Source organism: Coenobita brevimanus, chromosome 53, assembly GCF_032717465.1.
Source record: "Coenobita brevimanus isolate Jiangsu-jjx chromosome 53, ASM3271746v2, whole genome shotgun sequence".
In the NCBI taxonomy this organism is placed as follows: domain Eukaryota; kingdom Metazoa; phylum Arthropoda; class Malacostraca; order Decapoda; family Coenobitidae; genus Coenobita; species Coenobita brevimanus.
The window spans coordinates 40,788,714-40,804,464 of record NC_137006.1 but is presented as its reverse complement, the minus strand read 5'-3'; the positions used below and the strand labels follow the sequence as shown (position 1 = coordinate 40,804,464).

Here is a 15,751-nt window from a genome sequence, read left to right as displayed (position 1 = left end):
TACCATTTACACTGACAGTCATTGAAATGGGTTGATAGAGGTTAAGTATTTATTTGATATTCAGTTTAATTAATACAGAAAGTCATCATTACAGGGTGCCTTTTTTTTTATGTGTATATTCCTTTTTGCTATTTATCCACAATGAATTACAAAACATTACCCATTATAGTTTCATTGCTAACCATATGGGTTACCAGTTTCCCCTTGTTACAGATTGTATGCAAAAAGTTGTGATATTATGGAACACATTCCCCCCAACTAAAGAGAAATGTCTATATGTAATGCTTATGTAACCACTGAAAAATTGTAACAGCTCATATTTGTAGATCATAGAGGCTGTAGACTGCAAAATCATAGATTATGAGAGGAGGGTGTGAATGGGCTAGGAAGTTAGAGTAGTGTGTCTGTCTATCATAATGCATGCTGTATAATAGCTATATTTATATTCTGTGACTTGCTGTCACACAGGAATTATATCCACGTTTGGAAAGTTTTTATTTGGAAACAAACTCATTTTTGGCCTGACAAACCCCCCCTCTGGTATGAACAGGAAGGGTACATTTAAATACATATAATATTATTTATGTTTTGACTGGTGACAGGACACTCTGCGTGACAAGTGCGACTCCAGCCCGGACTGTGTCAAGAACTGCTGCCTGTACCCATTTGTGGCACCCATATTCTTTGTGGTGTTTGTACTGATGGCCCAGTTTGTGTTGGTTAATGTGGTGGTGGCTGTCCTCATGAAACACCTCGAAGAGAGTCACAAACTGGTGCGTAATCTTTCTTCTTTATTCATCTTATGCCTTTCACTTTTCTTATGGATAAACCTTTAATGAGGTACTTCATAACTAACTTCTATAGTCATATATCCTTAGTCGGAACTGAATTCTTAGTGCCCTATAACAGACTCTGGTATGTTTTTCATCGTTCGATCTCACCTTAATCTATTGTATCACTTTATTCGCCATAGTACAGTATACTGTCTTCCCAGATTTACAACAAATTCCATCACATAGTCACATTTCCTTATTTCCCAAATTTGTTGACTCTCACTTCTTTCCACTTTCCCTTCTCACTTCATCCAGGCTCATGTTCCTGGGTGTTAAATATGCCAGTAGTTGTTTTATCAGCACATGTTGGAGTAGGAAATGTGGTTTGTCTGTGTTTTCTGAGTAATATCTTGGAGTATTTTGTGTCAGGATACTTTCTTATGCATGCATGTTGGTAAATTGCTAAGGATTTGTCATCTACAATGACCAGTATCACTCAGGGTTGGATAAATGCTGGTAGTTTACTTTCTGTTGTGTTGTTTACATAGACTAGTGCATGGAAATTAATGTGAAGAATATATTGATGGGTAAAATTTTACAGTAATATTGAACTTCATTGTACTGTACTTCTGTTGACAGAGTTGATGTATTATTTCTTTCTTTGCTACAATTTTAGGGTTATTTTGTGTTGTTATTGATTATCTCAATTAATAGTACAGTGCTGTACAATTTTCAGCTTTGTATTCATTAGAGTTGGTAATGATACATTTTTCATTTCACCTGTATCAGAACTATGTTTAACCCAATCCTGTATAATTATTAGCACCCAGATGAAGGCAGTGATGAAAGGACTGAGAGCACAGATACATCAGAAGACTCTCTTGACTTCTCATCTGGGGATGAAAGCTTTACCGTCACCTCAGAGGAGATCAGTGCTTGGGTCAAAGAGAATCTTCGTGTTGATCTTGAGAAGTCATATGAATCCCCTGGGCAGGAGAATGTGAGTGATGGAAGTGTGACCCCAGATAACAGGATGAAGAGGGGAAAACCCTATTTCTTTGACTTAGAAGCAAATGTATTTGAGATGTCCTCCCTACACAGCAAGGAAAGTGTTGCAACCGATCAAGAATTTACTAAAGATCGTATGACCAATGATGTATTAAATCCCAATATTATCCACAGCCAACAAAGTATGTCAGATGGTAATGTGTTTGACTTATCAGACAAAGGAAGTACTGGAGATTTTGGTGATGGTCTATCAGGCTGTGCCAGCCCTACTAGCCAGTGTGTGGAGGCATCAAACACTGGGCTCCTCAGGACACCAGGCTTTACATCACCAGGATTATATGATATCTCCAAACCTTGGATGGGAGTTTCGAGAGGAAATGTTGAAGAACCTTTGGTGCAGGGTGGAGTCAGAGATGAGCTTAGATCAGACCCTGGCTTGCCTTCATTCGATTGTCCTGTTGGAGAATCAAACTGCAGCTTGCCTCTTGATTACAAAAATGATGTTAAAGAATCATCTTTAGGTATAAAAACTAACACTGACTCCCATGGTCATGAATCTAACAAAAGTGATGATCTTCGAGGTTCTGGTAAAAAATTCTCTAAGAACCTAAGATTGAAAAATGGAAATTTTTTGTTTGGAAATTTAATGAACAAGAACAAACTTAGGAATTCAGAAGCCAAACCATTAAGCTTAGTTGTAAGTCCTGCAATAGGTAGTCTACAACAAAGACATGCTCTTGAAGAATGCATTGAAATTAAAGAATTACCTCTGGAAAATAGGTCACTTCAGGCAGGAAATATCATACATAGCAGTCAAGAGACTATTTCTGTGAGAAAGAAAGAAGAGTGGCAGAGGACTGCTGTAGATGACTTTACACATGAAAGCAGAACAGGAGCAAGAAGGAAACATTCCGTATAAGACAAGTCATTTTATTTAACATACTGGTACCAGCACTGGTGAAGTGTTTGTGTATGTCAGAACAGTTGTGGCCCAGTGTTGAATGTACAGCACTTTATATGATTGTAAATTTCATCACAAGAGCTCTCAAAATTCAGTGACTGTTAGTAAAAAACTCCATAACCATATCGAACTGAAAATCTTTGGCAGTAGAGCTAAAGTGTATTTGATTCAGACTTTGATTCATTTATTCAAATGACTAAACTGTGATCATCAGGCTTTGGAGAACTTATTCTTAGCTGAGATGGGCATTTGCAGAAGACAGATTTCTGTGATATATCTTACTGGTATTTTGTCAGTAAGCACCGTAATTTGAAGAAACAGGGTAACCTGGGATAGCCATTGGCTCTTCTGTCCTTAAATGATCTCAAGAATTTCAGCAAGTGAATGCAAATCAATGCTATTAAATTAGCAACAAGAAGAACTCCCATTGCTGCTCAGTCCTGCCCCACACGTCCTAGAACAGCGGCTTCTATATATACAAACTGGTGAATAGTGAATGCAGATATCAGAGTGATTTGCAGTGGATTACCACTAAACATGCAGTGAATATAATGCAGATTCCCTAATACTGATTCTCTTATGAAGTGTCCTGTAGTATAACGGTAGTCTGAAGTTTGTGATGTAATAACAGAAATTACTAACATTTTACATGATTAACCCCTTCACAGCCACACCTGTTGATACAGTAGAACCCCTATTAACCAGCAGTTTGGGGAATTTCAGAGTGTCAGATAAATGAAATTGTTGTTTATGTGAGATTAACTCTTGTGTATATCCTATCAAGGACTCTCATAAACTGGAGGGGTATTAAAACAAGCATCATCATTCAGTTTGTAGTGCGCTTTACCGTCTTCTGCACTGTCCATCCTGGATTAAGTTGTAGTGAAGGCATTGTGGCACTTCAGTGATGCAATATAATGAATTAACACTGGTGACCATATGATATTCCACTCTGGAGACAAGGTTGTACGGTATCCTCCAGACTCGGTTTGAAATGTATGCAGTTTTCTTATCCAGTACATAGATTCTCTCAAGGAAACTTGTGCCTAATACTGCATAATAGTTAAAATTATTTAAAACCAATCTTAAAATTCTGTTGTATCCCATGCTATTTTGACTCCACTCAAGCCTTTTATAAATCTCCCATGGTGTTTTGACTCCTTTCAAGTCTCTTACAAATTTCCAACTTCTGTTTTAATGTTAATGGTAATGCAGACAATGCTCCTGTTTCATGGAATCAGGCATTAGGATTGTTAACATTTATGAGATACAGTTGCCTGATTACAGTGGTACAATGCTGCATGTGGTGCAGGAGGAAGGGTAAGAGATTTAAATAGTAAAATAGACCTATGTGGCCTCAGTCATCACACACAGTATAGATATTTTTTAATATTTTCTTGTAAATCAAATATCCTAGTCCTCTTCATATAACGTGGCAGGGTTCTTATGTGCCATATTTACAGAGCTTGACTTTTGGTGGCATAAGAGATTTCCTGTTTATTCTTTTACCTTCAGTCATACAGTGTCCATGCATTTCATAGCAAAACTAGAGTGAATATTTAAGTGGAAGAATATGAATAATAAAGTAAGTTTCATGAAAATAAAGTGCCACGAGATTTGTGTATCCTGGAAACTGGTTGAGATCATAGTTGAATATGATATCCCTTTTGAATCTATCGATTGTTTAGGGTTGCCAGATGCTTAGTGCTGGTCAGATAGTTCTACTGTATGTACAGGTAACTCCATGATATCTTTAATTTTTTAAAGCCTTTCTGTATTGACATTTTCTATCTAGAATTGTTCAAAGGGGTCAGGCACACCTGGCATCAGCAATAGAAGTCCATTATCTACTCATATGGGTCATTATAAGTATCTAAGTTATCGGTAGGACACCATGCATAAGGAACAGATTTTTTTTTTTTTTTTAATACTTGCACAAATATGCTGAAAGGTAGGTAGACAGGTGACAAAAATGAACAGATTGATGTAATGGTGAATTTATTTCAGTGGTATTTTTCTTTATCATGCATTTTTGTCTTTTACCTCCAACTAGATGGAACCCATAAAGGTCTACTTTTGAGAGGAGGTTGGGATTTGTTGCTCACATCATGTCATGAAGAAGTGAGCAAGTGGTCACCCTTGCCTCAAATATCTGAATGTAGTCACCCAAGTCCAAGCCTATAGACTCCTGATAAGGCAATACATGTACTGGATTGGATATTGGATGGATGGATTTCCAGATTTTACTAAACCTGTTTGAATGTTCGGCCATTATGACTCCAGATTATTCCTTCCAGTACTAAACTGGTTGAAAAGAAAAATGTACAAACATTCTGTTGAAGAAAAGCTGAGATGGCCATCAAATGAGAAAAATTCTCAAAAAGAGACATATCAAGAAAAATTTCATGCTATTGCCACAGATTGATGTTCTGTACTGTATTGTGGTCGTGTCTTGGTGGATACTTGGGGACCCATATGAGGTGCCAAATGAGACAAAATTTACTTGAGATTCCTCGTACAGTTTTTGATAGTGCCGAATAAATTAGTGCTAACAGCAGTTTTGAACCCTTTGCATTGATTACCGTCAGTAAACACCAGCTGCAGTGAAGGGGTTAAAAAACATTGAGATATTCATATCACATCATGAGTTTAATTAAGCATGTACTATTAACAGCATTATGAATGCATTACACACCACCACCTCTATCACTACATACTGCGACCATTATCATTACCTGCCACCACCAGCACTATCACCACCCTACAGTCACCACTATCACCACAACCACTACTGCACACCACCACCACTATCACAGCCATCACCAGTGTATAGTACTACTGTTATGACAGTCTAGTCCCACTGTTACCATCATACACCACCACCTGTCACCATGACCCAGTACCAACACCAAGGCCCAGATGGCCTCTTTATTTCAAAACACTGCTGAGAATATTGGCAGCTTACTAAAGGAAAGTATTCATTGTTTTCCATTTCTTGCAGTAATATATTTTTTTCTAATTCATGTCATGTTTTTGGTTTGTGCTTGAATATTATTTACATGCTGTACCTTCTTTAAGTAGCTAGGTAGTTTGTTTTTTATGATATTGTTTTCTTTTAGATTTTGATTTGCTTATTGAGTTTTTGACATTGAGAGTGTGAACTAAAACAAAATCTTTCATAATTACATTATGTTCAAGGCAGTATGTTTGTATCATGTTATATCTTGAAATTATTTAACTACCATATATGTTTTTGTGTGTGGTACCCCAGGTACTGATGCCTCTGTCTTAGAATGTTGATTTTCCAACTTACATATAAGACAGAACTGATAATGCAATATCAGTATTTCCATATGTTAATGAAAGATATGTCTGTAAGCTTTGTGAGAATCTAGCCACTCAGCCTCTTAGTTGAGTTACAGTGAGAACAAATTATTGCTAAAGATACCGGATCTCTCATATAGCACCGCATAAACTTGATCTTGGTGTGGGACGTACTTTTGAACTTAAACCATACCCAGTTGTCTTATCTCAGATATTAGAAGACATAAATAGTCACCACAAAGTCCATTAGGTGGAAGGAGTGTAGTAACTAACTATGGTATTTAAAGTTTGAATACTGATTGTCCTGGTGTATCCAGCAGTGGCTGATATAACTTTACTGGGTGGTAACCATATGATCAAATTTTGGTGCCCAGTGGTTTATTGGGTAATTAAGGGGCTCCAATCAGATTGAGCCAGTGAAGGTTTTTATCCAAGGGGTGGTTGGGGCTTATTGCTCACATAATGCCACTCAGGGATGAGTAAGGCTGGCCGCTGTCATCTTAAATGTCAGGACCAACTTGTCTAGCCCCAGGCTCCTACTCTTCTCATGGGGCAACGTAGGATTGGATGATGAATGAATGAATGATTGAAATTGATTTGATGTGCAATAGAAATGGATTTGATGTTCAACTTTTTCATTTGAAACAGTTTTGGTATCTCAAAATTTTATGTGCTAAACATTGCTCCTTCAGCATTAAGAATTGTGGTCGTAAATAAGAAATATGAGCCTTCCCGTTTGTTGTGATGCTAAATTCCAGAAAGACCTTTGAGCTAGCTTGCCTTAGACCCAAAGCTTGCTGATTAGAAAATCACATCCCTGTATCAGTTTGATTCCTGAAGTATTCAGCTTGCCAGGTAAATGTTACAGTACTTTGCAATGCAAAGTTTGGTATTTTAACACTTCACCTGTGTGTGAGGCAGTGATACTCATTAACCTGCTGTTATCTGTGCCATCTGACATGGCATCACCCTCGTTGAATGTTATCTGTGCATTAAGTTATGAGTGAGTAGTTGTGTGTGTGTGTTTGTGTGAGTATTTACCTAACTTTATTATACAGGATTTGAGCTAAGCTCATGTTGTCCCATCTTTTTTCTACAAATATTTATTATCCAATCTAGATTTGAACACATGGATGCTCTCTGTTTGCACCACCTCTCCCTCTATTTTATTCCAACTGTCTATAGTTCATGGTGGTAGGTGGGGGCACTCACCATCCACTCACTCGATGTAGTGCTGCATTGAGTGTCTGCCCTTTCCTCTTTTCCTTCCTTCCTCGTCTGTCTTTCTTTCCTTCATTCTTTCCTCTTCCTTCTGCCTATGGGTGGCTTTACACTCCCTCTTCTGTTTTTCTGTCCTTCATTCTTTCCCCTTCTTTCTGTCTATGGATGACTTTACATTGAGTGACAAGCCAAATGGTTTCCTGTTCACCAGGAAGCCGAAACCATTTACTGTGCTGGGTGGTAACCGTATAACCAAATTATGGTGCCTGGGGTTTAGTGGGTAATTAAGGTGCTCCAACCAGATTAAGCCTATGTAGGTTTATATCCAAGGGGTGGTTGGGGTTTATTGCTCACATAATGCCACTCAGGGATGAGTGAGACAGGTCACTCTCATCTTAAATGTCAGGACCAACTTGCCTAGCCCTGGGCTCCAACTCTCCTTATGGGGCAGTGTAGGACTGGGTGATGGATGGATGGGCTGTAATTCTGTTTGGAAAACTTAACTTCTGTACATCACTGAGGCATCAAGTCTTCTTCAACATGAATTCATGTCCTCTTGTTCTTCCATCATGTTTCACAAAGAGGTCCTCGCTTTCCACATGTTCAGTTCCTCTTACTCCTCTAATCATTGCAATCAAATCTCCACTCTCTTCTGTCTCTCAGGGTCGGCCATTTCAGCTTTTCTAATCTCTCCTCATAAGACAAGTCCCTCAAGGTTGGTGTCATTTTTGTCACTATCCTTTGTATTCTTACTGGTTTACTAGTGTGCTTTTTCAAGTGTGGTGACCATATCACTGCTGCGTATTACAGTCTTGGTCTTATCATGGTCACTGTTAACTCTCTCAGCATCTCTTCATCCATATACAGTACACTCAGTCCTCGAAAATTGCGGCAATTTGGGTCTGGACCACTGCCGTTATTTACGAATTCCGTGATTTATGAATAATAACTTATGTAAAAAATTAATTTGGGTCTGGACTTCGGCCAACCTGCCCCCAGAGCACCCTACCTGTGCCGATCTAGGCACTATCAAACACAAACATACAAGTTTAGAAATATTCAGTGCATGTATTAAATAGAAATAAGCAATGCTAAGGGATCTCATCTTAATCCTATGACGAAATTGCATAAGTGAATGGAGTGGGGCGGTGTTGGGAAGAACTTAGAACCTCTCAGCACTCGTTCTTCCCAAACTCTTTCGCCAGCTTTGAAAACTTCTCTCCCTTCTCAGCACAACGAATGAGCTCCAAACGTTGACTGTACGACAACGGCGGCAGCTTCTTGATGCCATATTGCTTAGAGCGCTTCATCAGGGGGTCGGGAAGGGCCATGGCAGGTAGGATGCAGGGGGAAGTTGCACAAAAAAGGCAGTTAACTCTCGTAGTCCACGGTGACGGTCTGTAGCGTTCGGACTGGCGGGCATTAGTATGCACACTTGCCACCAGGGACGCGTGGTGATTGGCTGTTGGGTCGCAATTTTCAGTTTGAATGCCGCGATTTACGGTTCTCCTCAAAAAGGCCCATTTGGGTGCCTAGGTCCGCGATTTTCGTGACTTAACAGTGATTTAAGGTTGGCGGTAGTCTGACGGCTACTTAGCCATGATTTACGAATCTGTGATTTATGAACACGCAATTTACGAGGATTGAGTGTAATTAAATGCCACTCTCATGGTGATCAGTATCCAGTAAGTTCCTCCAGTAATCCTGTTTATATGTTTCCCTGGCGATTGGTTATCCTGTATAGCAACACAAGGGTCCTTTTCTTCTCGTGCCTTCCTTATTATTTCATCTCCCATCTTGTACACATACCTTGGTCTCTTATCACTGACTCCCATTTCCAATACCTGTACTTGACATTTATTAGCACTGAATTCCATTTTCCATGTTTGACTCCAGTTTTTGAGTTTATCTTGATCTTTTTGCAATTCCCTACAACAGTTTACTTCTTTAATATATTTAGTAATTTTTGCATTATCAACAAGTAAACTCACAGAAGTACTCAACTCTTCTGGCATGCCGTTTAAATATATCAAGAACATTACTGGGGCCAACACCAAACCTTGGGGCACTCCACTAGTTACGTTTTTCCACTTGGAAAACTTGTCTGTTATTACGGTTCCCATTTGTCTTTCTGTCAAATAATTTTCCATCCATTTCAACAATTTCCCATGTAAACCTCTATAGGTTTTCAATTTCCATAATAATCTGTGTGGCACTCTGTCAAAGGCCTTCTTTAAATCCAGGTAAATACAGTCTGCCTATCCTTCCCTTTCTTGAACAATGTCTACCACTATACTATAGGAGCTCAACAAGTTCATAACACAAGACGACCCTTCTCTAAATCTAAATTGCTTAGACGTTATTACCATATGCCCTTCAAGGAATTTTATGTATCTTTTTCTAATGACAGTTTCACACAGTTTGAAGACTATTCTAGTGAAGGAGACCAGTCTATAGTTAAGTGGGTCCTCCCTGCCACCACCTTTATACATTGAAATTATATTGCTCTTTTCCATTCAGTAGGTAGCTCCCCACTTTCTGTGGAAAACCTTATAATATCATAGACAGCCCATACTAACTGGTCTGCACATTCATTCAAGATCCAACCAGCTACTTCATCCGGTCCCATTGCCTTTCTCATATCTGTATCCTTCATCAACTGAAGTGTCCCATTTCTCTCAGTTGCTACTTTTTCCAATTTCTGGGGTTGCATCTCTGTTACAGGTTCTAGGAATTCCTCATCTGTTACAAATACTGACTGCAACATATCAGTCATCTTGTTACACATTTCCTTTTCTTTTTCATATATTACATCATCATCTCTCAGTCTCTCTGTGCAGTTCCGTGTTATCATTTTACTATTAACAAACCTGTAAAACAGCTTGGGTTCTTTCTTGCTATTATTAATGATATCCTTCTCTTACTTTTGTTCCTCCTCCCATTTCACTTTTACATAATCATTTCTTCATTGTACTCTTTCCAAGCTTTTCCAGTATATCTTTCTCTTACCTTTCCAAGTGCCTCCCTACATCTTTTATTGAACTAATCTTTTCTTTTTGGCTTCCTTTATTGAATCAACTGTAGGAACATGGTTTCTGACCCCCTTCTCATATTTTTTCATAAAGATATTTCTAGTGGTAGGTGGGGGCACTTACCATTGGATGTAGTGCTGCTCCCGGGTGCCTGCTCTTTCCTTTCTTCCTGCTTTACTTTCCTTCCTTCCTCTTCTGTCTTTCTTTCTCTTATTCTTTCCTCTTCCGTCAGTCTACGGGCAACTGTACAGTGTACACTGAGTGACAAGCCAAATGGTTTCCTGTACACCAGGAAACCATTTACTACACTGGGTGGTAACTTTATAACAAAATTGTGGCACCTGGTGGCTTAGTGGGTTATTAAGGCGCTCCAGTTGGATTGAGCCAGTGCAGGTTTACATCCAAGGGGTGGCTGGGGTTTATTGCTTGCTTAATGCCACTTAGGGATGAGTGAGGCTGGTCACTCTCATCTTAAATTTCAGGACCAATTTGCCTAACCCCAGGCCCCCACATTCCTCATGGGGCAACACTGGATTAGATGATGATGATGATGATGATAATGATGATGATGATGATGATGATGACAGTATTATATTTCTCCTGGGCATTTTCCACCTCTCCATTTCACTTCAGTCCATATTTACGAAATATTGTCTTAAGGAGTCAGAATCCGCACTCCCATAGTTATATTTATTTTTTCGATGTGACTTTTCTCTTTCTTTTGTGTCCCAACCCAGTTCCTCCATCTCCATAACCAGATGGTTACTCATCCCCAGGGGCAATGATACTGTAATTTCTGTATATCATTACAGTTTCTTACAGTTTACTGTAAAAATCAGATCCAGTCTTGATGGTGTATCCTTTCTCTTAATTCATATATTTTCATCAACCAACTGTATTAACATATTTTCGATTGTCATCTCCATCAGTCTTATGCCCAAGTTTCCACATTGTTCCTTGTATCAGTTCCTTCCCATTCGACCTCTCTACACGTGAAATCACCACTAGCAGCAATATGTTTCTCCGCCCAGTCATCTTCCATAGCATATCTAGAGACTCGCTTATTAACTGCACATTCTCATCCCTATTCCATGCTCTGGGCCTTGGTGGCATGTTCATCACTACTGTGTGTAACTTTTCTCCATGTTCTTCCATTATTTCCACTCCCAGCATTTCCACTTCTGTATTTTCTAAATGTACTCTTTTTGCATTTTCCTTTTTATCAGCCATAATCATCACTCCTCCTCCAAACTTTCCTTCACTGTCTCCTCCACACATTATAATCTTTCTAACCAAGCACATTTGCACACGTGTGTGTGTGTGTGTGTGTGTGTGTGTGTGTGTGTGTGTGTGTGTGTGTGTCTTTTAAATGTACAATAGTTATTGTTATTCCTATTTGTGCCTTGTGTAAAATAAGTGAGACAGTTTCTTTTGTCCAGTATGTAAGTTGCAGTTGTTGAAAAGATCTCTTTAGATGTATTAATGTACAGTATATATGATGAATAAGGCATGTTGTGGTGCATGTGCATGTCCAAAGGATACATAGTACGGTAAGGCCCCATGTCTTGCTCTTCCATTTGTGTCATGACCTTTCAAACATTCTGATTTCAGGAGGAAGAGGAGGCGGAGTTTGCCCGGCTGCTCAGGGTAAAGACACAGCGGCGGGCCTTCACTAATCTGCTGCTGCCACCCTCCCTCCCTTTCCCTCCCCTCCTCTACAAACCCATAAATTTGCACACAACTCACTGGGTCACTGACTTCCTATTTTACTCTAACCCTGAGTTTGTGTAGACTTAGCCACTGTTTCAGTATGGGCAGTGTTTGCATTATGCTTGGCTGTATGTCATAGATCAGTTGTAGGTGACTTGGCTTGATTTTATGCATTAACCCCAATTACAATGTCTTTCATTTTCCTTGGAGAATTTATTTTAGTTGGAAAGGATATTTGCTTGATCATTGAAGATTCATTTAAATTATCCTCATACTAATCCCCCTGCGTGCAAGTTTATAGCCATGTTTTCCCACTGTATGCCTCACACTATGGCCGTGATGAACCTTTTGGCCATAGAGACAGGACCATGATCAAGACTGTAATGCCTTCCCTCCCTGTGTATGCCATAAGGGTGTGGCAGCAGCTGCAGCAGATTAGGGATGGGTCACCAATTTTGTGCATATTGGATAATTAATATTTTCCATTAACTATTTGTATTTTGTTTGTATAACACAAAACTGACTGTTACTGTGCTGTTCTTGATTGTGTGGGTAGATGTGTAGTGTGTTATGCAGGTGACCAGGACAGTTGGATATGTTGTCCTCACAAATAGGTGTGAATTCTTTCAGGATGTTGATATATATAAAAACAAGATTAGATTGTTTCTCCAAATAGTATTTAGACATAGCCCTGCTGGTACCCACTGCTGCCTGCACTACCACACACACACTGCTCAAATGATTTATTTTGTATTTTATTTTCTTGTAGTATCTTCATTCATATTTGACTGTGACTTTCATTTGGTTGTTTTGTAAAGGTTATAATAACACATCTATGGTGATATCAACAGTTTTAAATGTTTTGAAGTGAGAACTTTAAAGAAGTACAGTATCTTGATTGATTCAGGATTAAACTTTTACCAGTTCTTGAAACAGAAGTAGGTAACTGCACATCTGATGTGTTGAAGTAATTCCTGATAACCAAAGCACCTCTTTTCCACTCATAGTAGCTGGTCATCACTGAACTTGAGGACAAGGCAGCACAGTTACCATGGACTGGCAGACCAAACATAATGATTAATGAGGAACTATTTCACTACATTCCAAGTTGAGGAGAAAGATCCTGAAACTCCACTTCTCTTGAAAAGTAACAAAGTACATGCTGGCCAGAGCAGTGCTAAGGCTGAGTTCCTCTTTGACTCAGTATTGCTTGCTGTTCCTGCCTGCTGCATAACAGCTGTCAATTCTAGTTGTGGTATCAGTAGTGTGCAGATGCTCACTCTACTCACACTTAGTGGTTTTCTGATTGTGTGCCCCTGGATTTATCCTTCCCATCTTTGCTGATGCATTTTCCTGGGTCATCCTTGGGCAAGGTGTCACACCTGATAACCCATCAGAGGATAGTAGGTGGATGGCTTCCATTCCCCTATTGCAAAAAATGTTCTGTGGAAGTTGGGTTAATGTCAGTAAACTAGGGGTAATGTTGGTCTAAGGATTTCATTGTAAAAAGCATAGAGGATTTTTGTAGCTAGGGTGTAGGGTGCGAAAGGGAGAGTCTGGGAAGGAAGAGCGAGTAAAAGCAGAGGATGGAAGGATGTTAATTGAGATGGATGCAGTAAGGAAGAGATGGGCAGAATATTTTGAAAGATTGTTAAATGTAGAGGAGGAAAGGGTGGCTGAGATTGTGGCAGGTGGAAGGGTGCAAGAAATAAATGTGTTGGGAGAGTTGAATGATTCTTTGATCACGAAGGAGGAAATGGAGAAGGCAGTAAAGGAGATGAAAACAGGGAGAGCTGCAGGTATGGATGGGTGTGCTGTGGAATGCCTGAAGGGAGGTGGAGTGACTATTGTTGACTGGTTAGTAAGATTGTTGAATGTGTGCTTTGTGAAAGGTATGGTGCCAATTGACTGGGCAAGTGCTTGTGTGGTCCCGTTGTATAGGGGCAAGGGTGATAAGTATGAATGTACTAACTTTAGGGGTATAAGTCTGTTGAGTGTTGTAGGTAAGGTTTATGGTTGAGTGTTAATTATGAGAGTTAGAGAGGGTACAGAGGGAGTGATTGGTGATGAGCAGTGTGGCTTTAGGAGAGGGAGGGGATGCATGGATCAGGTGTTTGATGTGAGACTAGTGTGTGAAAAGTATTTAGCGAAAGGCAAGGATGTGTTTTGAGCATTCATGGATTTAGAGAAAGCGTATGATAGAATTGATAGGGAGGCTTTGTGGACTGCTTTAAGATTGTACAGACTTGATGGTAGATTACTAAAAGGGGTGAAAAGTTTTTATGTAAACAGTAGAGTGTGTGTAAGAGTGGGAAATGCTGTGAGTGATTGGTTTCCCGTGAGAGTGGGGCTGCGGCAGGGATGTGTGATGTCGCCTTGGTTATGTAATATTTATATGGATGGTGTTGTAAGGGAGGTGAATGCAAGAGTTTTAGGTGGAGGCCTGAGTCTGGTGAATGTTGATGGTGGAGAGTGGATCCTGAAGCAGCTGCTGTTTGCAGATGATACTGCACTGGTGGCTGATTTAGAGGAGAGATTGAAACAGTTGATAGAGGAGTTTGGAAGGGTGTGTGAAAGGAGGAAATTGAAAGTAAATGAGAATAAAAGTAAAGTGATGTAGTGTATGAGGTTGGTAGATGGTAGGGGGATGAATATAGTTTTGAATGGTGAGTTGCTTGAGGAGGTAGAGTGTTTTAAACATTTAGGGTCACATGTTGCTGTGGATGGAAGAATAGATGCAGAAGCGAGGTTTAGAATGAATGAAGTCGGAAAGGTGCTGGGAAGAATGAAAAAAGTGTTTAGATGTCGTTCGCTTAGAATGGATGTAAAGAGAAGGCTGTATGAGGGTGTTGTGGTACCGACTGTGTTATATGGGGCTGAAACATGAAATATGGGTGTAACAGAGAGGAAAAGTGTGATTGTAATGGAGATGAGGTGTCTCAGGAGTATGTGTGGAGTGACACATATGGATCGAGTGCGAAATGATGAAGTGCGAAGGAGAAATGGAGCTTTTTGGGAGATGGCTGGTAGAGTTGAGCAGAGGGTGTTGCGATGGTTTGGGCATATGGAGAGAATGGATAATGAGCGATTGGTGAAAAAGATAACTAGATCTGATGTGAGAGGTGTAAGGCTGAGAGGAAGACCATGAATAGGATGGATGGACGGTGTGAAGAGAGCGCTGGATGCAAGAGGAATGTCTGTTGAGCAAGGAAGAGTGGCTGTGTGTGACAGAAATAAATGGAGAGAAATTGTGAATGAATAAATGATGACACAGCCCTGAGGGGATATTCTCCCGCATTTGGTCTGATCAGCTAGTCAGGTCAGGTGCGGGTAAGGGGATGGGTCTATTATGATGTGGCAGGGGTAAACCAGCTCTGCTGTCGGGCCCTGCTGCGGATGTCACTGATTGCATTGCACAGTTGACCCTTGTGTGGTGTGGTGCGGTGAGGATCTGTCCCTTCTCCCCTTTGGGGCTAAGATGCGAATGAATGTGTTTGAATGGTTGAGTAAATGGGGAGTGTGTCATCCTGTCTCGGCTACCTCCCTTTTCCTTGGGGGAAGCAGCCTAGGTATATAGATAGATAGATAGACAACATGAAATGAATCATTAAGCACTAACCAGGATCTGATTCGGGATAAACTTGGTAGCAAACTAATTCTGATTTGCTCAAACTGCTACATCAAACTTCGTCGACTTCCAAGCGTAAGTGCCTAAGGCATGG

At 39.9% G+C, this 15,751-nt stretch overlaps 1 protein-coding gene across 1 annotated transcript in view; it reads left to right on the top strand.

The window, feature by feature from the left end:
• Positions 1–15,751, top strand: part of LOC145400804 (voltage-dependent T-type calcium channel subunit alpha-1G-like) — a 470,580-nt gene that overhangs the window by 415,761 nt on the left and 39,068 nt on the right. The window contains exons 34-35 of the mRNA XM_080273240.1: positions 603–773; positions 11,931–11,966. Of these exons, the coding sequence (XP_080129366.1) occupies positions 603–773; positions 11,931–11,966 (207 nt within the window). The remainder of the gene's footprint in view (positions 1–602; positions 774–11,930; positions 11,967–15,751) is intronic.